The 25,071-nt window shown below is 42.3% G+C and overlaps 1 protein-coding gene across 4 annotated transcripts in view; it reads right to left on the bottom strand.

Moving 5' to 3' along the window:
* PNLIPRP3 (pancreatic lipase related protein 3) overlaps positions 1-24,038 on the bottom strand; it is a 35,653-nt gene extending 11,615 nt beyond the window's left edge. For all 4 annotated transcript variants that reach the window (XR_006383084.1, XM_044236671.1, XM_044236672.1 and 1 more), the window contains exons 1-7: positions 23,836-24,038; positions 13,503-13,657; positions 8,460-8,579; positions 7,649-7,780; positions 5,538-5,646; positions 1,942-2,061; positions 1,736-1,858 (exon numbers count right to left, since the gene is read on the bottom strand). Coding sequence is in view for 3 of the 4 variants with exons in the window: in XM_044236671.1 (XP_044092606.1) it covers positions 1,736-1,858; positions 1,942-2,061; positions 5,538-5,646; positions 7,649-7,780; positions 8,460-8,579; positions 13,503-13,657; positions 23,836-23,884 (808 nt within the window). In the remaining variant the exon portion in view is untranslated. The remainder of the gene's footprint in view (positions 1-1,735; positions 1,859-1,941; positions 2,062-5,537; positions 5,647-7,648; positions 7,781-8,459; positions 8,580-13,502; positions 13,658-23,835) is intronic.
* Between the last annotated feature and the right edge of the window lie 1,033 nt (positions 24,039-25,071).

Here is a 25,071-nt window from a genome sequence, read left to right as displayed (position 1 = left end):
TTTATATTCACAATTAATTGTGATGTAGATAAGACAGTTCATTAGCATTTGGGAAAAATAAATTTTAAAAGTAAGTGATTTCTTAGTAATAAATATAATGTAAAATTGAATGTCTTCATGTTTTCAAACTCTTCTAAATCATACCATGAATGATACACATACTTTAAATAAAGTTGTAGGGAATTTTATAATGTCTTAAAATGGTCGCTTGTAATAAATGTGTTTTACTTGAATTAATTCTTTACAGAATTTCAAAAGTTCTGTGTATATATACAGTTATATAAAGAAATATTATGATCTATATTTTATCCTAATAGAAGGAATTAAGTCATAATATGGAAAATAACAAGAAAAATAAGCTTTATAATAGGCCTTATTTGAGTGAATTTTGCTTATCTTTTCTTGCTGGAATTGGCTTTCTCACTGAGTGTCTGTAACTCACCAGTTTTTGTTTCTTTTCTTCAGTAGGCATTGCAAATAGATACTTCTAATCACATTTACTCTTCAGAACTGATATTAAAACTTTGCAACTTGTCTCTAGAGAGGAGGACACTCCGGCTACTCTCAATGTCATGATCTGTGTATCTTTCCACTCCAGTAGCCAATTGGAAGATTAAATAATTAGATCATCGGGAAAAATAATTAGATCATCGAGATATTCTGACCATGTGAAATCCGATGGTGAGATATTTAGTCATCATTTATTATCATATCATCATACATTATATTATTATGTATTTTATATATTATGTATGATACATTTCATTATTTACATGATGATGATATGTAGGTCCAGGGAATAATGAAATTCCCAAATAATAGCTTTTGGTGCCTTATTACCAGACGTTCTATGGATACTATTCTTATCGGAAACTACTATAAAGAGTTAAATACTATTTGTTTAATCTGTGATTAATGTGTGATCCATAGTGATTCTGTTAATAAGTAAGTCCAATCCTATCTGTCTCCTGCTCCAAATCTTCCCATGTCTCCCAATTCACTTGAGTAAGAGCTGAAATCTTTGCAATGGTCCAGAAGCCCAGTATTCTCTCCCTCTGTCCCTTCTCTAACTTCATGTCCACTACTCTCATCTTTCAATTCCCTCTAACCACAGTAGGCTCCTCATTGCCATGAACTTCCCAGGCAGGTTCCTGCCCCAGGCCCTTTACACTGGCTGTCTCCCACCCATTGGCTTGGGTTGCCTTTCTCCCAGATATCCTCATGGCTAAGTCCTTTAGGTCGTCTCTGGCCACCCTATCAAAAATCTCCTTTCCCCACTCGACCCCCACTAACACCAACACCTCATATTTAATTCTATGCTTTATTTTGTCTCCTTACTCTATTACTGGTTTTCTAGCAAATTAGAATATTAGCTCCATCACGGAGGGGTTTTTGTCTTTTGAATTCCTTCCTACATCTGCTGTTCCTAGAATAATGCCTGGCACATAGGGGACACTCAGTACATCCTGCTGAATGAATAAACTTATTCTCTTGTTTACACGGAGTGACTACAATATGCTAGACATTCTGATAGGCCCTGGGGATACAAAGATAACTAAGACACGGACCCTGACCTTGTGGATCTCACAGCTAGTAGGAGCTTCATACATGTGACTGTGTTTTGGGCCAAAGTATATTTTCATATTATATTATGTGCAAAAGGGTGTGGGTCCTGTCCAAGGAGGGAGCTGAGTGAATGTATAATAGCTAGCTTCATATTTTAAGAAATATTTACCTTCCTTGTAAATGTTGAAGTCAAAGGTAAATAAAGGTGTAATTAAGTCTTCACATCCTGGCATGTGCTTCCCTCCATTTGGGTAAAAGTCAAGGTGACCACAAGCATTAATAGTTCCAGCACCTGAGATGGATAAAAGCAGGATAAATGCTTCTAAGATTCTTTCCCATGCTTCAGTGTAGTTTCTGTTTGTATCAAAAACGTACCAAACTCAAAGAGCAAGCGAACTCCGTTTGTATGAATGACGTCGACAAAGTCGGCATCCGAGGGGTCCAGCCTAACCTCATTTGGAGTGTTGTGGAAATATGGCCCGGCTGGGTCCAACCCTGGGGAAAAGCACGAAAGGCCATTAGACCAACACACGTTCTCTCCAAGAGCACATTCGTAGTGTTGTTGTTATTTTGGAGGGATAGATTTACCCAGGTCGAACACCCCCCAAGACAAAGTACTGATACCTAAATTGAGTACATACATGCAGGCCGCTATACAATGTCAGATTCCTATGCACAAGCAAGGCTGTGTCCAGACAATGCCAAGCAACAAAGTCAGAAGAATCAAATGCTAGGGTCTGTACAGGGGTTACCATCTACGTAACTAAGGTTATGGATCGCAGATGATCTCAAAAGCAACATCTGTAGGCAAAAATACAGATAAAAATAAAAGATAAGAGCTCTTCAGTCTAAACATGAATCTACAAAGCAACACGCTTCAGCTTAGTTTTCAGCGTGGCTCATTATTTCCACTTCATTCTATTACAAATGAAAAGCCTGACATCCAGTGATGTGAAGTGATTCAACAAAGTCATCATACACTGGAGGCAAAATGGACGAAGAGCCCAAGTGTCTAGACCCTCAGCCCTCTGTGTCCTGTTCAAGTATCTAGGAGGGATAAAGGTAAGCTATGTAGAGGTCTCTACGATGTTATGACCATTCACGGATCTATTCATTTACACATTTGACACTTATTATCAAGCACTTACTATGGGCCAGGAGCTAGGTTCAGCACTTGAGTACAAGGAATAAGGGCTGGCTTTGTCCTCAAGGAGCTTTCTGTTGGACGGGGAAGACACCTCCATCCAGAGCTCTCAGTCCAGAGACCGAGGGGAGCCTAGGTCTTATGCGTGTCTTATGTGTGTCTTAGGGACACACAAACCAGACTTGGGAAGTTGGGGCATGCTTCTGCGAGACATGGAAATACAAGCAGAGATCTGAGGGACCAGGACACTCGGCCAGGGTAAAGAGGGGACAGCCGCACCCCAGGGGTAAGAAAGAGACTCTTCATGGCCTGCAGGTGAAACGGTTAACACATTTGGGAAACTATAACCGGTTTTTGAGGGCTGGGGTACAAAATTTTTGAACTGGGTGAAAGACAAAGCTAACATTGTAAGCAGGGCCCAGGTATAGTCTGAGCCACGCAAAAGGGTTGGGGCACCATCTGGTTGGCAATGGGAAGCTCTTACAGGTTTGCAAAAGGGGAGATTTACATTTTAGCAAAAGTCTCTGCTGTAAAGTGGACACTGGGTCCCGGAGTGGAGAGGACTTGGAGTGGAAATACGGCAGGAGTGAGAAGTAAATGTTTGGGCCCCACGCCTGTAAGACACAACAGGCTCAGGATTGATCTTCAACTCTAGGGAGTTTGTTTGATTATTTCGTGTGCGATCACCGACCAGCTGCAAACTTCTGATGAAGTCAAGAACTCTGCAGAGATGCCTCCAAAAATAGGAGGCACCCATCAGACTCTACTGATCGGAGAAGAGGCAAATAGCAGGGGAGCCGGGAACCTGCATTTGGGGGGTTCCAGGAGGTCTCAGGGGGAAAGACAGCAGAAGGTTCAACTTATACATGTCTTAAAATCTATCACTTCATTCTGCTTTGAACGGGTTTTATGATAAAGCTCTGCTCTTAATTCTGCTTTGAACTGGTTTTATGATATCTTTCTTGAGGTTTTGGTTCTTTTGTTACACAAGAAACATGATTGTTCCAAAACTAACCACTTGCAAGGACTATAGATTCCAGCATCTAAATTATAGCAATTTTCGGATTTTCAGAGAGCCTTTAAAAATGTATTATTTTCTACTTACTCAATGGGATAATTCACTTGGCAGGAAGAATTAGGAGTTAAATAGTATCTGATTTTTGAAATCAAAATTGAGAAAAACAAAATCTTCACAAATCTATGGTGACCCCATGTGATTGCAAACACGTGAATAGCGAAGTTCCTCCCTCTGATTTACGGCTGAAATGCCCACAGGCTGTGTAGGCCCCAGGATGTTCCCTCTTCACAAACTGCCCATTTCTTCACTCTCCCGGGTCTGAAAACTTAGAGCAAAGGGGGATTTTTGCTATATGATGACTTCAGAATAAAAATCCAATTTTATTATCTCAAAGAAGAAAGGCCGCCATGGGCTGGTGTTGGCATTGGTGTTGGGATTTGGGAGCTGGAAGAAAGAGGAAGTTTTCAGCAGGAAAAGTCTGCTATACCGGGAAGCTGCAGCGACCATACACTATACACGTAATCTGGAGTTCTTAATTATTTTTAGGAAAAGATCCTTAAAGTTCAAGTTTGAAATTAAAGCATAAGTATGTGTATGTATATATGTACACACAGAACTGTAGTTTATTGTTTTAACCAACAGGAGATGTACACATACTATGTGTCGGGCCTGGGGAGGGGTGAGGGTAAGGGAGACTTTCTTAGTAGTTTAGAGTGTCTCAAAATAAACAGGTGAATGAATCATTATATATGTGTATATATAGAACCATGCAGCACAGAAGCTGCATTTTGGGATATAACAGAGGCGTATTTGAAAGGAGTTGGGAAGTAGAGAGAATTAACTCTGCCGGAGGACGGCGCCCTTGAAATGAATCTTGAAAGGTGAATAGCAGCCATTTAGGGCAAAGGATAATAGCACAAAAATATGAAAAGCCACGATGAAACGTGAACCATTATGTGACGAGCTAAGAGGCTTTGGGCGACAGAAAGTTCTGGCAGTGAGCGGCAGCTCGTATTTGGAAACATGAGGCCTTGGCAGCACTTGTGGGGGACTGGGCTGGGGGACCTGTCACAAGTGGCCAAATCCAGGCGAGCGATGTAGAGGGCCTGCGCCGGGACAGTGGCCAGGACGCGGACAGGCGCAAAGCAGCCGAGGAGACCAGCACCTGCTGCCTGAATGTCGCTTGGGGATGCAGAGGAGAGAGAGGCCAGGCCAATTTGTGGATACTGGAGCTGACACTTTGATCTCCCTCCATCTGACTTGATTAGTTTGGAAGTTGCAGTGCCGGAAAGGGAGATGATGATCGTCCTCGAAAATCTAATTCGCAGTATATCCTAAATTGTGCTAATTCATTGTGTATGCATACCCGAGTCTGCAACTTATTCTTAGACTTGACAGTATGTCTAGGGGTAACAGTCAACATTCTAGCAACTGGAAGGGCATAGGCACAGTCCACACAGCCAGCGTCCACGGTGAGTTGTGACCCCGATGTGTCCCGGACGTCCTTCTAGAACCGTCAGTGAGGCTCTGGCTCATTCTGGAGTGGCACCGCGCATGTTGTAACTCATAAGCCACCCTCGACTGCTGGGTGGGCAGCTCCAGAAACTTTGCCGCCGCAGGTGACCCCCAGGGAACATTCTCGAACGTGGACCTCCACCCTCCTGCTTTGAAAACGCTGTCATGTGAGTTGAGCCCCGTTTCCTCCTATCTTATATCTGCTTCCTCTACTCCCGCTGGTGTCTCAGACACTGATTTTGTGTGTCGATGAACATGGAAGCGATTCCAGGCCCACCCCCAGGGCAGGCTTACCTGTTATCCTTCCCAGGCCTGGGACCCTGGACCCAGCTTCCCCAGCCAGATGTGCTCCCACGCTGTGGCCAATCAAGTGAACTTTAGAAGGAGAATATCCAAATTTTTTCTGATCGGGTTTTCAAAGGAAAACAGAACACAGATTTTTAAGAGACCAGGCAGAATGGCTTCCCTGTGCCTGACATATCTTATTTGTCCCTCTCACACACAGGCTGGCAACTAGTCAAAGGACAAAGTGACCCCCTGCCTCCTTGTCTGGCTGAAAAAGAAAGGACAGGACAGGCCTGGAGGAATGACCTCGGTCAGGTTCTTCTCCCTGTGCTAAGGGGTCTCGTGGTCCTCGGGAAAAGAACCGCCCAGCAACCACAGCTACGGCTTCCGGCCCATCCCTGAGACCCAACCCTGCCAGCACACTCCCATCGTGGCTCAAATGCGGTCATACGGGGGCTGTTACACACCTTCCCTGCGTCTGTCTCCTCCAGCTGAGGGACACCCTAGCAAATGTGTGTGCTGAGTTTGGTCTTCAAAGAGGAGTTTTAACGACTATTCCCAAAGTGATGGCATGCCTAAGAGTCCACACAGACACACACACACACACCCCCACACTCACACTCAACGGGGAACAAAGGAGCAAGCCCTTTCAGTTTCATCTGAGCTTCAAGTTCTCTTCACGATAACGGTGAAAATCAAGCAATCGCCCTCATGTGAATACGTTTGTCATTTGATCAAATGTTCCACTTTTTTCCCACCAGTAATGACAATATTACGTGCTGCCTTATAAAAGTATTTTCTCTGTCCATCACATGTGAACGTGCATCCAAGGATGTCTCCTGATCATTAGGAGGCCCCTTCCTCCACCGCGGCCACCCTTTCAAATCTCGGCTTTCTGTCTTCCTCTACAGTCTGGTATCCGATCAGCCCTCCTCCCCCTGCAGACATCTCCTCCTCTGTCCCCATCAATTCACCGAACATGGACCGCAGCAAATGCTTTCCCCTTCCGCTCAGCAAACATTTCCTCTCTGACAAGTCACTGCCATTTATTTCCTGGACCAAGAAGAGCCCACAGTGCAGGCCCCAGGATCCACAAGAAATTCACAAAAGGTTAGGACAGGTATTTCTCCGAAGAGATGAATCAGATTTCATCCTTTGGATGCAAGGACCCATTCTAAGTACCTCCTTGTGCCCTGGTCTCCCTCAAAGGCAGGACGAGAGGACAAGCCGTGTGGGGGCAGAGGTGAGGACTCTAGCGGGTTCCTCATTGTGCTCCAGTGCAAGCATCACCTCCCTGGGCTGCCCACCTAGGTTAGCCTCTGCTCCAGTATCTCTCCGTCCCACTGCCTTGGACTTCATAGTACTGTCCTCATGCTTTGTCAGACCAGAAACACTGTCTCACTCGCCCTGTATCTTCAGTGACTAGAACAGCGCCTAGCCCACAGCGGCGCAGAGAAAAATATTTGTTGAATGAATGAGTGAATCCACCTTAAGGGTCTGAAAGGGTCATAAATCTTTAGATTTTACTTCGCTGCATTTTATGGTGGGAAATTACTTTCTATAATGGTAGGGCATATGGAGATTTATAAATGTCTCAGGGTGTAACCCTCCTATATAGCAAAAGACTTTGCTATTTTATTCTTTTAGAAAATGTAGGTGTTATTGTGCCTGGGCTGGACCACAGACCTGACTAATTCACTGCCACAGAACCCAATTTCTGTGGGACCATGAAGTTCACATTCCCAAAAAATGGCATTCATAAGATGGGAATAGTTTATAATCATTAAGGATAGGTTTACGATGGGACAAAAACTAACTGGCAGGAGCCAGTCTTACAAGCCAACCCAGGACATGACCTTGGGGGTGGGGTTAGGGGTGGGGAAGCCTTGGGTGAGGAGCCTGTGAAGGGACACTGCCACCAAGTGGCGCTTTGTAGAATCACAGGCACTTCTTTTCCAAGAAGTCACTTCCCTTTCCTGGTCACCATACAGAATGCTTAATATCTCACAACGCGCTTAGAAGTTGTGTAAGCAATAAAAAAGCCATAAAATCGACGCAAATCCTCAGTGTTATGATGCAAAACCAATTAAACACAATTTTAAAAAATCAACTTTTCTTACCGTGAGAACATCAATAAAATACGCCACCTCAGCCCCAACAACGCGCAGATTGTTGACGGCGTCGATGTATTCCAGCGAACCGTTAATCCAGTCTATGTTAATGCAATTCACGTCTTCCGCTTTCAGTAACACCTGGCACAAAGATTTATTATGTATGTAAGAAAGAAGAATTAAAGAAAGCCAAAGTGACTGAGCAATGGATTCCAGAATAAGAAATAACACTGGGGAGGGGGGGAGAAATAACACTACCAGGTATTGAGAACAGAGTACACATTAGGTTCTGCCCTAAACCTTTTACATATATCATCTTATTTAAACCCTTTTTCAGATAAAGAATCCAAAGCACAGACAAGTTAATTAAACTTAGCCATGATCGTGGTACATAGAACCACAGTATGAATTCAGGCAGCCTGACTCTACTATACTATATGGCCTTATAAATAATTAATTGCTTTCTATGTTAGCAGTCTATTAATCTTGAGTGTAAGGGAGGAAAATTAATTTCTTAGAGTGAACCTAGAAAATTTTTTCCCTTAAGTGAGAAATTTATCATCTCGTTCAATCTTTTGTCAAATCTGAGACTTTATCAAAGAATAATTACAAAGAAATATGCTCCCATTATAATCTATGCAATTCATAATAAGTGGGTATAAATGGGAAATGGATAATTCATTTGGGGCCTTGGGACAGGGACAATGTGAGTAACCGAATGGAGGATTTTTCATGAATATGCATTAATATATGCAAAGTACATTCCCACTAAACATACAGCTTTTATACCAGTATAAAGAAGAGTCTATTCGTATCATACATTGCACATGTCTTGCTGCCATTTTCCATCTGATTTCCATCCAGGGATGTTAATACGGGTCATCTTGTCTGTTCCGAAGTGTGAGGTTTGGATGGTTAGATAATTAATTGCACTGATCTCCTGTTTCAAGTGAAAAGAGATTAAGGTAAAATAACAATTCAAAATTATTTGACACTTAGTAGAATTATTCCAAGTCTGCTCAAAAGTCTTCCACTACATTTGATTTTTAACAATCTTCTTTAATACATTTTTACCAAAGAAATTGTTACTGCTACACACGGCAAAGTACCAAGAAATTATTAATGCGTTATCAAATACAATATATAAATGTAATCACAAGGAAGGGAAAGAAAAATGTTTGGTTTTAGGGCAAGGTTTGTAATATGATGCTGGGTCCGTTGCAGTCAGGGCTCCCGTCAGCCTCACTTTTTCTAGCACTTACTTCTCTGCTGCCCATGGAATCCATGAGCCCTGTGCTGCTTGAGGCTTAGGAAATGCTGACAAGGCGGCAAAAGAGATTGTTTACCCCACTTTATGGGGGAGGGAATAAAGTTTAGGATCTCGCCACATGCAGCACAATAGCGTATTAATGATCATCTTATGTAATTACCTTAAATGTTCTTTCGTATTTCTTGTATTTTGTTGGATTGTTTTTATAACCAACCAAACTCAATTTAAGTGATACTAGGCATTGAAGTGATTTCGTACTTAAAAGAAACATGAAAAGGCACACTCTAAGAAATGCTCAAAATACTATTTTGAGAAAAAAAAAGATGAGCTCTCTACTCAGCGAGTTGCAAGTTGGACCATGGCAAATCCCACAGCAAAGATCCTTCAAAGGAAGGGCCTATTCCTAGCCCTGTGTTTAACAGTAACATGCAAGTTGATCATACAACTTGCGGGCTAGTTAAAATATCTCCAGGATCGTAAGCAAGCAGTTAGGAGAACCCTAAATTAACTTATGTAGTCATTATAATATAGCTACACTCATATGTGCCAGGAATCGTTCTAAGCACTTTGTAGTGTAGCTCATTCACCCTCCATGACACTGTGAGGTAGGTACTAACTTCACAGATTAGGAAAGGGCACAATGAGAAGTCAAGTCACTTGTCCAAAGGCCCTTCAGCTAACAAGTCCTGGTGTAGGGGTTGAAACCCACATGGTCATTCCCTGAAGTCACATGTTCTACCATTGAGCTCTCAAGTTGGGGTCTGATCATACTGTTCTTCACTGATATGGCCCAGAGCAGATGTGGGATTTGTTGAGACAGATAAGAAAATCAAATGTATCTGGGCTTTTTTTTTGGAAGTGCTGCTGTACTGACTCATGGAATCCAAACACAAAAACATTTGTCCATCTACATATTTAAAAGAATCCAGACGTTAATTCCAACTCCAACTGGAGCTCCTTAAACAACCAACCATATTTTTATTTCTGTGTCAAAAAAGAAAAGAAATGAAAAAAACACCTCAATCCTATTTGAGAAAGGGGATTTGGTAGAAAAAGTTTGTTTAATCTTTCTACGTCATGAGAAGAGCTGGAGGCTGGATGTGGGGCCTTGTGAAAGCTTCAAAGTGTCAATCCGGCAAGTCTTATGGGACCCCAGCATCCTCTACTGTCACAAAAGCCTTGAAGAATTCAATAAAGTAGGAAAGGTAGAAAAACACTTTTGTTCTCTTCGTATTCAATCTGGCACACCCCTGGGAAATGACATACTCACCTAGAAAACAGGAAACAACACCATGGAATCAACTCAAAGAGGACACCTCAGCTTCTGCTGCCGCAAGGACAGAGCCATAAAAGGGCGTCAAGACAGAAGGGGTTATCCCAAGAAAGGGCGAGGTAAAGTTTCCGTGTTGAGCTGGGTGCTCAGACCTTTACTTTTAACGTTCTTATCATTGAAGAATCGCAGAGCCTGACTGGTAGGGGATCGACCCCTTCCACCGAGCACGGCTACTCTCTCGGTGATCTCATCTGCAGTCAGTCAAAAGTAGTCACCAGTTAGGCATGTCCCAGCCTTGAGAAAAGCTGCAGGCCTGGAAACAGCCGTAATTATGCAAAAGGTGCATCACCGCCAGTGACTAACTGTATGAGCCACTGTGGGGAATGGCAGACGGGATTCATTCTTACAGAATTGTAGCTGTGAAGACCTGGGACTCTCCGAAGAGTCCAGGTTATTGCACCACGGTTAGCTTTAAAAGCCCTCCCTCTGGGAAAAGAGAACATTAAACCATTGCGCGGTTAACTTCTGCTTTCTCATACACCAAGTGTAGCATATGGGCCAAGCCTGGGGCCATCGAGGTTTTTAGTATTGGATGTTGACCCAACCTGTATCCTGACTGTTGGTGTAAAACGCTTGAACACCAAACCCTCAGGCTTCCATCCACTGCGAAATTCAAGTACAGATCTGGTTTGTCACAGGGTTTTTTCCAAATGGAAGGGACTAGAAAAGACATGAGGAATGTTACCTTTATGGTCCCTTTATTAAGAGAGGACTCAGTGTCTAACAGTCTCTTCATTGCCTTTAGGGTCCACATTCTCCCAAAGACTGACCTTTATCACCTGTTTTGGTGCCGGTGCTCTGTGGAAGTTCAAGTACATGGCCACTATGTAGAGGGACTAAGGACCAATGAGTCCCATGAGGACCGAGGGACAAGACCAGGGGTTCAGTTAGTCCTGAATACACACATGTACCCTAAAGTTCTAACCAGAGAGCAAAGGTGCTCCAAAACTTTTATATTCAACAGACTCAAAATAGATACAACACAAAAATTACCATCTTAACCATTTTGAAGTATACAACTTAGTAACACGAAGTCATCAGCATTGTTGTGTAACTATCAGTACTGTCCCTCTCAAGGAATTTTTTATCATCCCAAACTGAAATCCTGCACCCTGAAATAGTAACTCCCCGATGTCCCCTCCCCCAGGCCCTGGTAACTATTATCCTACTTTTCCATCTCTATGAATTCGGCTATTCTAGGGGTTTCATATAAGGGGAATTTCATGGAACGGACAATGCTTGTCCTTTTGCGTCTTTGCTTATTTAAGTTTGTAAAATGTCTTGAAGGTTCATCCATGTTGTGGCATCTACTGCGATTCCATTTCTTTTTAAAGCTGTGGAACATTCCTCCCTTGGCTTTTTTTTTTTTTTAAAGATTTTATTTTATTTATTTGACAGAGAGAGATCACAAGTAGGCAGAGAGGCAGGCAGAGAGAGAGGAGGAAGCAGGCTCCCCACTGAGCAGAGAGCCCGATGCGGGACTCGATCCCAGGACCCTGAGATCATGACCTGAGCCGAAGGCAGCGGCTTAACCCACTGAGCCACCCAGGCGCCCGGCTTTTTGATAGTTACGGAAATCACACTTTTGAGTACACCTTCTTTGTAAATTCCTCTCTACCCAAATAAGGGCTTTTCCTCTTTGTTTGGGATAGAGCTGTCATCGACAGGGCAAAGGGCGGATTTCAGTGAAGAGCCGTGTGCCCCTACATACGTATGTGTCTGGTCAGTGGAGAGCTACACATCAGGTTCTGTTGGTGTGGTGCCTTGGCTGGGTCTGATGGAAAGGGAGGCTCAGGGTAACACAGGGGCAGGTAGAGACGGGAAGTTATCTTGCACCATGGAGTGCTTGTTCTCTGGCCTTTGTTCCACTTAGGTCTAGTATCACGCTTTTTTTCTCTGCCCCTAAGATCACATCACTCTTTGGGTTTCAACTCTTACCTCGGGGTAAAAGACTTTGGCATCTCTTTTTCCAGCTCTAGACTGCTCACTGAGCTATAAGATGCAAATACCCGATAGCCGGCCCAAACCTCACTGATCCAAAATGTAACTCATTCTCCAGCATCCCCATTCAAGTTTTCTTGACAAGAGGGTCATTATTCTTCCTGTGACTCATGTGTGATATCTCAGGACAGTTTAGGATGTTTATCATGTCGGTCTTCTGTTCTCATACTCGTGCCCTGGCTCTGGCTCAGGCTAGTTCCCTGAGTCTGGTTTTCTAGCACTCTCAAATAGAACTTTCTGGGATAGTGGAAATAGCCTATATTTGCATGGTCCAAAATGGTAGCCACTAGACACAGAGGGCTACTGAGCACGTGATATGTGGCTGGTGCAGCTGAAAAATGGTGTTTTTCATTTTATTTAGTTTTAATACCCATGTAGCTCATGATTAGCGTGTTGGGCAGCTCAGAACTACACGCTCTGGCAATCACCTGCAGGCTCTCCCAGCTCCGGTCTAAGAAGGTTTACTGCAGCCAGAGTAAAACACCTATAGCCTCATTAAAAACTCCCACTGGGGCCTCATGGCTCACAGAATAAAACCCAGAGTCCCCAGGAAGATTCTAGTCCCCTAGAATTCATTTCTAAACTACTTTTCTAACTAACTCCATACTCTAGCTCTTCCTCTCTGTCCTCAGTCCAACTCGACATGACATCAGACATACTCTGCAGGCTCTCTTCTGTCCACACCACTTCATTTGTCACTTCCCTGTGTGTCTCTGCTTACACAAACCCTGCCCACTCTGCGGGACACACCTCAAACAGGTGTCTTCCTCAAAGCCTTTCCTGGTTCCCGTCCCACCCCCAAGGGGAAGGTAAGACTTTCCTCACCATGCTCCCAGATTCCTTTTTCTGTATCTTACGTAACAGATTATAGTTGGTGCTGCAACAGAAGTTAATTGTTTACATACCCCATTTTCCCTAATACAATAAACAGGATACTGTCTTATTTAATCAATTTGAAACATGATAGATACTGTTGCTTGTCCCTAGTCTTACCTGTGGAAAGTTCTCAATTAGTATATTAATCGAATGGAGTATCAAATTCATTTCATATGAAACAACAGATGCAGAACAATTTTTATATTTAAGTACTAGAACAAATAATATGACAAGAAAATCTGGCTCACAATACTAAAAAGAAATATTGGCCTTGAAATCAGTAGTTTGTGCCAGAGTCGGTTACTGAACCTAGGCCTTCTGTATCTATAGCTACATCTTCTGATGTAGAAGAACCGATGTGTGAAGGCAGCAAGTTAGCTTACCTGATAGACTTTGGGATTACGTCTAGTGTAGAGCAGAAAGCGAGTGTTTATCTCCTTGGGAGACCAGGGCAAACCTGCAAACTGTCTTGACAAAGTCCCAGTCCATGGTAAACCGTCTTTAAAGCATCCCACCCTTTCATAGCAAACTTCTTTTCCTGCAGCAAAAAGATGGATTGTTAGTATTATAGGAACCAGGCCCAGAGAGAGGCTGGGTTTCCCACCACAATGGTTCACTGAAATAAGGGCTTTAAGTCAAACAAATTCGGCTCAGGGAGACTCTCTTTAAAGAATGCTCTCCACTCCCCTTCGGCCACCACCCTCCTCCTATTACTTATGACTTTGTAGATCACAGTGCCACAAGGGAGAGCATAGGGGCTTCGGAATCAGACATTCCTGGCTTTGGACAATTCTTTTTTCTTTTAGGAGTCTCGGTTTCCTCCTCTACAAAGTAGAGTTAATCCCACTTACCTTACAGCCTTGAGAGGAAGATGACCCATCACCCAGGACAGTCCTTGTGAATGGGCCTGGACATAAGAGGGATACTGAGTGTTCCCTGAATTCCTGCCTCTTCTGATGAGAGTGAAAGTTTTTGCTGAAAGGGACCTTGGAATCCCCAGAGCCTAACACTATACCTGACGGCATAGGTCTCCTGAGAGCACACAGACAGCAAAATTTCATTCAGTTGTAACCAAGTCTCTTCTGTCTGGAGCTCTCCTCACTCATCTCTACAATGAGAAGCTTTGGGGAAACCGAGTCTTAATATTTCTGCCATCCACTGACTTTCCTTTGTCTTTTCAACAAGGCTTTTCTTTTTCATTTAATAGTCAAAACAACTTCATTTCCTGTTGTTTAATGGAGGAATAATTTAATTTATTCAATTATAATTGCTATTATTTGTTCAACTTATTAATGAATTATATATTCAATATATTATTACTTATTACATTGGTTTTCATTTGTTCATTTTAGGATTATTTGTTACTAGTGACTAGAGCTGTTCGAAGACTTGAATTTGAGGGCTTTTTTCCATTTACCAAAATATGGCAAATCAGACTTTGACTTTCAAGTCCACCAAATTTTACTTTAAAATTTTAGGAGATACTGCATTTTCTCCATTCCCTACCAATGAGGTTCCACAATAAATATAAAGAGAGAGGATAGAGAATTAAAATTTTAAAAAGAACTTGTACAGGTGAGCAACAATCTGTTCCTCACCCCCAAACCCAGCCCTGACCCCAGAGGCGACAGTTATTCTGGTGGTCACCCCCATCTCTCTATATAACACACTTACCCTGCTAAGTTTTAATATATTGATATATTAACTTTAGTCACACATGATCTATTAACTCGCTGCAGTAATAAATGAGGATTTAACCCACCTGTTCTTGGGATCAGCCGGGATCAGGGCAAGAAACAAATCACACCGCTTATTTTTAACTGTGAGAGTTTAATACAATGAATCGTCATTAATCAGATATTGGCGAACCAAAGGCAAAAAGGGGGACCAGATAGCAGCTCCCAAGTGACAACTGCAGGGAGCAGCCAGTGGCAGGGGGCTGGTGGGGGACACAGAAGAGGTTTGTTAATTCAAATGAGGAAACGCGGAGGAAGGGCTGCTAGACCCGGGCCAGGGTGCTGTCTCCAGAGCTGGGGTTCAGTCCCTGAAGAGGGGGGCTAGCCGGCTAGTGCTGGCATCTTTGAGTGGGCACCAGGTGACCGTGGTACCCCACGCACCAGGGGTTTTAGAACAGCTGCAAACCAGAGCCATCGGCTGATACTGGACAATTGTTCATGCAGAGGTGACAAGTCATTGCTGGAAAAACACTGACAGGAACCAGGAGCCAACAGGAAGGAGCACCTCCTTTTTTCATCCTGGAGCCTCAGCGTCCCTCTAGTGTCCCTGCTGACAGTGCTTCTCTGGGAGTGGCTGAACAGGGGGAACTGTGGTTGAGCATCCCAGTGCTGGCCGGGCAAGCGCTGACATGAAGCTGGGGGGCAAGAGCTCCTACAGGACAATTCTCTCCACATTGTTTCAAGTCCTCCTCTACAGTCAGTAGCATTGTTTTTAGCTCATCTAATGGCTTCCACTATAAACTTATTTGACAGACAGAGATCACAAGAAAGCAGAGAGAGAGAGGTGAGGAGAAACAGGCTCCCCGCTGAGCAGAGAGCCCAATGCGGGACTCGATCCCAGGACCCTGGGATCATGACCTGAGCCAAAGGCAGAGGCTTAACCCACTGAGCCACCCAGGTGCCCCGGTTTCCACTATAAACTTAAATAGTAATCATCATCATCATCTTTTTCTTCTTTTTTTTTTCTTTTTGAGAGAGAGAGAGAGAGAGAGAACATGGGGGCTAGAGGGGCAGAGGGAGAGGGAGAGAGAGAATCTTAAGCAGACCATTGGGCTCGATCTCATGACCCTGAGATCATGACCTGAGCCAAAATCAAGAGTCAGATGCTTAACCGAGTGAGGCACCCCAGATGCCCCAGTATTCTTTTATTTAAAAAAAGATTTTATTTATTTATTTGACAGAGAGAGATCACAAGTAGGCAGAGAGGCAGGCAGAGAGAGAGAGAGGAGGAAGCAGGCTCCCTGCTGAGCAGAGAGCCCGATGCGGGACTCGATCCCAGGACCCTGAGATCATGACCTGAGCCGAAGGCAGCGGCTTAACCCACTGAGCCACCCAGGCACCCCCCCTTTTTTTTTTGATCCATACCTCCTACTCCTCATAACCTGACTCCCTACCTTTGCAAGACAAGGTTTAAGCTATATTGCCTGTCTTCTTCCCTTCCATCTTCCAAAGGCTGCCAGCCATACTTTGACTTTCATACCATCAAAGCTGATAACATTCAGACTTTGCTCTATAATCATAATTAAGTCTTTCGTGTTTTATCTGTAGGCTGGCTCCAAAAAATTGAGTATCAATATACAGAAACATATTATTATGACTAAATAAATATTTTTCCTTTCAGAGCCAGTTAGTGTGTTATAATTACATTTCCTTGTCTGCACCTCATTATTCAGTTACCCATTCCCTTCAGAGGAGAAAATTCAAATGAATGATCTTTTCATAGACATGAACTGCTCAACATGAGTGTCATTTTAGTTTCCTCCATATTTGGATTATGCTTTACTTGTGCCATCTCATTTTCCTGGATTCTCTGGTTGCCTTTGTTTTCTCTTGTTGCAAGAGTAAACATGTGCCCTCTTCCATATATCCCTAGTACAGTACAGCTCCTCAGTCAACATTTCTCCTGCCTGGAATCTACTCTGGTTTTTTCCGTTGAAGCATACATACATCCAGTTCTGATTTGGACCAATGAGTTTACATTTGGATTGTGTGTGTGTGTTTTTTTTTTTTAAAGGTACATGTATTTGAGAGAGAGAGCATGGTGGGGAGGGGCAGGGGGAGAGAGAAAATCTCAAGCAGTCTCTGTGCTGAGCATAAACCTGACTCATGGCTCCATCTCAGGACTCCGAGATCATGACCTGAGCTGAAATCAAGAGTCAGATGGCCTAGCCACCCAGATGCCCCTAGATCATGATTTTCTAATAGTACCTTCTGTTTTTTTCCTATAATGTCAAGCTGCCTTTGTTTTTTGGGTTACATGGCACCCCCCACACACACACACAAATTCTTAACCAGATCATTCAATCTATGGAAGTGAGTTTGGATTTTGAAATGAAGGTTGTTATAAATACTGTCCATTTTCAATGTTTGTAACTTACCGGGGTTATTGGTCACCACGTCCTTTTTCCATAAGGAAATGCCCACTGAAAGAGCATAAAGTTAGAAGAAACTACATGTGATGAAGGAGACTGGTCAACATCATAAGATACTAAAGCCGTTTAGATTGAAAGATTAATAGTTCTTTAAAAATAACATGTTTTCTATAAAATCAGTAAGTTGGTATTGGGCCAATAACTTAAATGGCCAATATAAAATAAGGAATATAGTTTTAAAATGGTAGCCTTGAAGATATGCAGCCATTGAAAATGTTTACAGAGATCTGTAATGCAGTTAGTAATGAAAGTGAGAATGATACAGGGTTGTGTGGGGAAGGCATGTAGGTAGTAGAGCTATGTATGGTTTTATTTAAAATGCATGGGGGAAAATAAAATTTAAAGGAAGTGCTTCAAAATATTAACAGTGATGAGAATGCATAGTTTTTATTTTCTTTATCCTTATCTATGATCTTCAATTTTCAATGATTAATGATTACTTTAATAATAAAATAAATTATAACAGAAAAAAAAAGCGTACTACTTCTCCAAATGATGTTCAGTGTGGCTTCTTTATCTTACTAATAATAATTAAAACAGCAAAAACAGACTGAGCCCTAAGAGTCACGTGGGTGAGGAAGTGGACACTTAGAAAAAGCAATCACTCTTGCCCAATGAGTCCCTGCTGTTAAGTGGTAAAATAGGGACCATCAGGCAGTTCATTCTATCACTAAGTAGAATCCAGAGGAATATTAATTAATTAGCTTTTGCCTGTGGTAAGCAAGAGCCTCCAAATCTCCTTGTCTTACCAAAATTAGGGTTTATTTCTCATTTATGTTACATTTTGGTTGCAATAGTTTTAGGTTCGCTATGGCTCTGATTTACCGGTCCTCTTCACTCTAGGATCTAAGCTAAAGAGACAACTTGTTCAGAACATGTTGCTCTTGGGGCAGAGAGAAAGCGGGTAAAGGCTCTTCACACAGGCATTGAGACTTGGACTGTCTTTGCACATCCTGTGGCCAAAGGTGGGGCTGAGGTTGCAGAGTCCTCTTCCAGGGACAGAGAGTAAATAATGGGGGACAATAATACAGTCTGCCATGGAAGGGTACTGGGTTTACATTTTTATAGGTGCCACCTGAAGGAAAAGCCTTTTGTCATTTAAATGTGCATTTCTTGAATTACCCACACACCTGAATATCTTGTGCATTTCTGCCCCTTTGCATATCTGTGGGTGAGATCTTTGTGTCCTATGCACTTTTCCTAAAGTTCGCTTTTTTCCTATTTGTAAAAACTCTTCAAATATGATTTGCTGCTTTTCAGTCAGATATTGAGAAAAGATACTCTAGTTTGCTGTTTGTACTTTTGTTTTATAGAAGTTTCACATTTTATTCAAAAAATGATTAATCTTTTCCTTTACGGTTTTGGGGTTTCACCTTACTTAGAAAAGTATTCCTTCCTTCAAGTTAATTCACAATTCCACTCTGTTTTCTTTTATACGTTTCTTGTTTCGGTTTCACTCTAAATGTTCACCGATCTGAGATTTATTTTGGTGTAAAGAGTAAGATTTTCATCTAGAATTTCATTTCTCTTGGCCTGAATTTATACACAGTATAATCATTTTAATTTCTTCCACACCTGTGGTTATTTCCCTTTGTTTATTTAAATCTGTCAGCATGGTTTTCTATTTCTTAAGTTTTATTAAGCAACCACCACACGTATCTATCAATTATATTGCCGCCTTTCTCCTGTTTTTCTAATGCATTAACCTCTACATTTATTTTAATTAATGAAATTCTTCCTTCACTATTACTTGTTCTTTTTCTAATTTCTTCAATTCTTAAGTCATTACATTTTGATATATTCTGCAATTGAAGTGCTTTATTTCCTTTTTGACCTAAAAGTTCTTTAAAAGAGCATTTGAAATATAGCATAATACATGAAGCTAGGTTTAATTGGTTAAGACATCATATAAAGTTGGCATATCAGTTCACATTTTCTTAATTTCTACTTTCTAAATGAGTCATTTCTCTATCTTACTGTGAGCAGCCTTTTCCAATGACAAAAAAATCTTGAAAATAGGTTCATTAATTTATTCAAGAAATATTTATTTGAGTGTCTATTATGCACCCGACACTGTTCTCAGCTGGGGATTCAACTGTGGAAGAAATAATCCTAATCTTCATGGAGTAGAGTCTAGTGGGGTTGTGGGGACAATGAATAAGAACACATAAATTGGGGCACCTGGGTGGCTCAGTGGGTTAAAGCCTCTGCCTTCGGCTCAGGTCATGATCCCAGGGTTCTGGGATCGAGCCCCGCATTGGGCTCTCTGCTCAGTGGGGAGCCTGCTTCCTCCTCTCTCTCTGCCTGCCTCTCTGCCTACTTGTGAGCTCTCTCTCTGTCAAATAAATAAAATCTTTAAAAAAAAAAAAAAAGAACACATAAATTAACTGAAAGTGCATGTACATTCAGGTGAGGAGTGGTTTCTATTCAAATAGGGTGGCCAGGGAAGATCTAACTAAAGTAGGTGGCATTTTTTTCTTTTCTTAAGTAGGCTCCATGCCCAGTGTGGAGCTCAACATGGGGCTTGAACTCATGACCTTGCACGCCAGACCTGAGCTGAGATCAAGAGTCAGATGCTTAACACCTGAGCCACCCAGGTGCCCCTAAAATGGGAGGCATTTGAATCCATAGTCGAAGGGGATGAGGAGCACACTGTGGGGATTTCTGGTGGAGGGCAGCATTCTAGGCAGAGGGAAGGGGACATACCAGCCTCTGGGGGAAGGAGCGTGCTCAATGTGACAGAGGAATTACAAGGAGTTCACCCTGGCCAGAGATGAGGGAATCAGTGGGAAGAGAGAGACAGGTTCACAACCCCTGATTCTGCAGTTTCAAAATCTAATAATCTCTGGGGAAAAGAAGTGGGATGTTGACTTTTTCATTTGTTTTTCAATTTGCAGCAGACTATTAGGCAACAGAAACTGACCTAACTGTGCGTGTGTGTGTGTGTGTGTGTGTGTGTGCGTGTGTGTGCGTGTGTGTGTGTACTCACTATCCCACTTAATAGAAGTATTCATAGATTTTACTACAAAAATATCTGCTTGGCTGTTTACAGGTTGCTGTCCTGGAATTCCTCTTGAGGTTTTGTATTTTACAGTGTACTTACCATAGTCTCTTTCTAAAATAAAATATAATTGGAGTGCCAGAACACATGTAGTCCCAGGGGGTTGAATAAGGGATGGTAGACAAGTAGCAGGGATGGTGTTTAGAAAGATTACAGAGGACTACAGCATCCAGTGCTTGGCAGATCATTGGAAGGACGTTGGCATTTCCTCCGAGGTGAGGAGGAGAGCCATTGGACGGCCTTGAGCAGAAAAGTGATGCAGACTGGCTGAGTCTGGCTTTTGTTTTGAGAACTGATTGAAGCAGGAGAAGGGGAGAGGCAGAGAGACCAGCTGGGAGGCCACTGTAGTCAACTAGACAAGAGAGAATGGTGTCCAGAAGGTTCAGGTGATAGCAGGGTGGGTGGTGAGAAGGGGTCAGCTTCTGGATAAATTGTGAGGAGGATTCAAAGGAACTCACTGATTAATTAGCAGAGACATGTGATAGAAAAGTGGAGGATGATGTTGAGGTTTTCAGATGAAGTTCCTGGAAGACTGGAGTTGTCATTAATTGGATTGGAGAAACTCTAGAAGGGACAGATTTTGAGAGTGAATCAAGAGTTCAGCTCTGGATATGTAGCTTTTATGTGAATTAGACACACGGTGGAGATGCCACAGAAACAGCAGGACTGAGGATGTGAGACGGGACTTCCCGGGAGAAGTTCAGCTGGAGACAGGAACTTGGAAGGCTTGAACATAAAGTTGGTATTTGACGTCATGAATATGGATAAGATCACCAAGGGGGTGATGACAGGTAAAGAAGAGGGATGATCTCAGGATGGAATCCAAGGACACTCCATCATTAAAACATCAGGAAGATGAGAGGCAAAGAGCAAACAAGACTGCCAAGAAGTCATTGAAGAAGTAGAGGAAATCTGGAAGAGTGTGGCATTCTAGAAGCCAACTTAAAAACTTAAACACACACACACATGCACACACGCACACACAAAACAAAAGCAACCCTGTCTCCAGGGGAGGGGACAATCAAAAATACCAAATACTGCCAGGTCGAAACAGATAAGGATGCGGAATTCACCATGGGCTTGTCACCACAGGCGTGACTGGTGACCATGACAAGGTGTAGTTTCTGAGGTAAGAGCCCGACTGGAGTGAGTTCAAGAAATAAGGGGAGGAGAAATAAGAATCCCTACGTACACACCTCAGAAGTGGAAGTTTTAAAGATGGGTGAAACAACACGTTTGTGTCCTGCTGGGAATGTCCCGGAAGGGAGGAAGAACATTGGTGAGACAGGAGAAACAGAAGATCGCGGAGTAGGATCCTTGAGCACATGAGAGGACACAGACTCCAAAACATACCTAGGGGAAGGGCTGGCCTTTGTTGGAGCAAAACACAATCTCTCTTGTGTGAGAGAGAGAAGAGGAGAATGTATGGGCAGGTGTACCCATGTAGCTGGTCCTGGGAGCTCCAAGAAGGCCTCTTTGTTTCCATTTTCTTGCTGAAATAGGAATCCAGGCCATCAGCTGAGTGGGGGTGAGCAGGAAAGTGTTGGAGGTTTGAGTGGAGGGGGGAAGAATGAAACCACTCAGGAGCCCAGGCAAATGGACGGACGACAGAGGAGGAGTGAGACGGGCTGGCAGCGTTAGGGTCTTCCGCGCTACCCACGAGTCCGCAGCGACACAAGCAGCGGGCTATGTGCTTTTCTCTGGGCACATTCAGCTGCACAAAGCAGATGAAGTGTTGGATTTAACCAGGGTTGTGTTTAAGCCAAGTGAAGCAAGAGTTAACAGAGAGAAGTCCAATGGGCATGATAAGGAGTGATCGTGATGGACCACGGGATTTAAACAACGTAAGGAGGGAACTGAGGAGAGAGTTAGCTGCCAAACAATTTTTTTTTTAAAAATAGGTAATTATATGAAATTCAGATTATTTAATATAAACATTGTATGTGTATATATATACACATATATATTTATTTATTTCCATGGCACCTAGACATTTAAAATTTGACTCTCCATCGCATCTGTATTACTTACTACCTATACTGGCATCTATTAAATTTGTAACAAGGTCCATTTGGGGGCAGCTCTCTGGCAGCTGCCATTTTACAATTTGTGATTAATTCGATAAGCCTTCAAACAGAAATCACTCCCTGCTGAGAAGCAAACATTTCTGACATAGGGAAGCCTTGTCAATCACCGCTGCGTGCCCGGAGCTGAACCCAGTACCCGGCACACAGCAGGTGATTGTATTTGTTGGTTGAAATAAAACAGATGAGCATCCTTGTTCGGAGAGGGTTTTGAGGAGTGGGCTGTGTGTAGAGATGGCAAAGAGGCTCTGAACTCTGGAAGGAGGAGACACCACCTGAGAAAAGAAGGTGGCAGATAAGGGAAAAGAGACCAGGGCCAACTTCTCTCGCTCAGTTCTGCTTTGGAGTTCATCAGTCAAACGGCTTCCAACATTCAAATCAGGCCTGTTTCCTGCCCTTTCTTGGGACATCCTACAACAAACAACAGCTCCATCCACTTATATCCCATAGTAAAGAGCTGGAGGGCAGGGACTAAAGACATTGAAATTCTTTTTTTTTTTTTTTTTAGAAAGAAGCGAAGCCTTTAATGATGTCAGTAAGGCTGAAATTCTTTGATTTTATTTTGGTTTAAACATATCAGCTAACTTTTGTTGCGCTTCAGGAGGTAAAAACAAACAGAGGCGCTTGGGTGGCTCAGTGGGTTAAAGCCTCTACCTTCAGCTCAGGTCACGATCTCAGAGTCCTGGGATCAAGCCCTGAGTGAGGCTCCCTGCTGAGCAGAGAGCCTGCGTCCTCTTCTCTCTCTGCCTACTTGTGATCTCTGTCTGTCAAATAAACAAATAAAATCTTTTTAAAAAAAATTAAAACAAACAAACAAAGAAAAATCCAAAACAAAGTAAAAGGAAGTAAAAACAGAGAAAAACCAACTAATATATAGGAGATACGTAAGGACAGAAAAAGTACATTTTTGGACATAATTGGAATTAGTGTGTAAGAAACGTTCACAGACCAAAAGCCCTTCCCAAAATCATGATCCAAATACCAAAAAATCAACCTGGAAGTTCTAATCAGCATTAATTATGCATTCACTCATTCATTCATTCAGCATGTACAGTGAATCAGGTACTGAAATTAAAAATATGAATGTATTTTTTCATTTACTGCTCTATACCTATTTTAGAAGTGAAGAAATTAAGACTTTAACAGATAAGTTACTCGACCAAGTCCATAAGGCTGGTAAGTGCAGAGCTGGGAGCCCCATAGAAGACTACCCAGCAACTTTTATCTTATGGGAAATAGATGCTTACATACTCATCAGACTTCGTATTACTAAGTTGAGGCATTTCCCTTATGACAAGTAAATCAAAATATGAAGAAAGCCAGTATTTCAAAGCCCATGGCAGTCACATTTTGGATGTGACGATATCCCCATTTTCAAGGAACTAATAAATGAGGAGTCTTACCTGTTGATGTGCCGAAGAGTAAGAGGGCAGCAATCCAAAGTGGGAGCATCTAAGTTGATTTTAAGAATCACATCAACTCTTCTTGAAGGTTTTTACTGGTAAAGTCACTTCACTATAAAATATTAAGCAATTTTCTTCAAAGGGATACCTCTCAACATTTAAGTTCTAGGTCCAGAAGCGCATGGAGCTCACACGACCTTTAATCCCTGTGTCCTGCAGAGAAATGTGCCAGAGCCTACGCTCCTAGCTCCACGTTGAGAGATTTAATGAGCAGGGCGTGCCTTCCATTAGGTGATTGGTAATTAAAACTTCTGAGGTTTTGCTGTTTCATCATTAGCAATATTTTGATTAAGCACAGACTGAGTCACTCTTGAAAGTTATTTTAAGGCTTTGGGATAACATTTAAAAGGCACAGTTTTTCCAAGTCAGGATTATGCACTTTGAGTATTCTTTCCCTAACCCATTTCTGAGGGCAAACATCGGTTTACTACAAATAGACCCTCATAAAATATTATGAATTGAACAATGAACGTAGCTAGTAATGGCTAATCTGCCCATTATAATGGTGCAATAAAATGTAGCATTGTCATCTAGAGCCCAATCATCTGGGTTACCCAAATTCTGGCTCTGCTACTTATTTGAGATGACCTCGGGCTAGTAAGCCTCAGCTGCACCTTTCCATACTTGTAAAATGGGGATCATCATGGTTCCTACCTCATAGGGTCACTGGGGTGATCGAATTCCTTATTATATGAATAGCACCTGGTAGAGAGTACTATATTAAGAGTTAATTTTATTAGTTATTTTTCCACTACGCTAATGGTTATGAGAACAAATTTATGTCCACATATAGCTAAATACACCCTGATGTCATGGTACATAGGCTTCATAATGACATTTAATGTCCTGCAAACCTGCCTTGTTGGCGACTACATTCACTTCAAGTGATTGAGTTCACAGATACCCTCAGTCAGTTTCTCCATTTTTAAATCCTCATAGATGATGGCTCAAAGTATTTCTTGCTTTTTCTTAATTTTTTTCCTCTCAGCAAAACAACATTAAGATGTTCAAGTATTTATGAAGCAGTCAGCCCTTCCATACAAATCTTGTTGTATTATGATATGATATTTGCTGATAGAAAAAAATAAGTAGCATTAAATGTTGTTGATCTCACATCCTTTGAGGAAATTCTTACTCTAGAGAGAATATGATTCCAAGAGTGGAAGACTCATTACA

Source organism: Neovison vison, chromosome 2 (genome assembly GCF_020171115.1).
Source record: "Neovison vison isolate M4711 chromosome 2, ASM_NN_V1, whole genome shotgun sequence".
Classification (NCBI taxonomy): domain Eukaryota; kingdom Metazoa; phylum Chordata; class Mammalia; order Carnivora; family Mustelidae; genus Neogale; species Neogale vison.
Note: the sequence above shows the minus strand (reverse complement) of the source record. Positions and strands in the feature narration are given on the sequence as shown.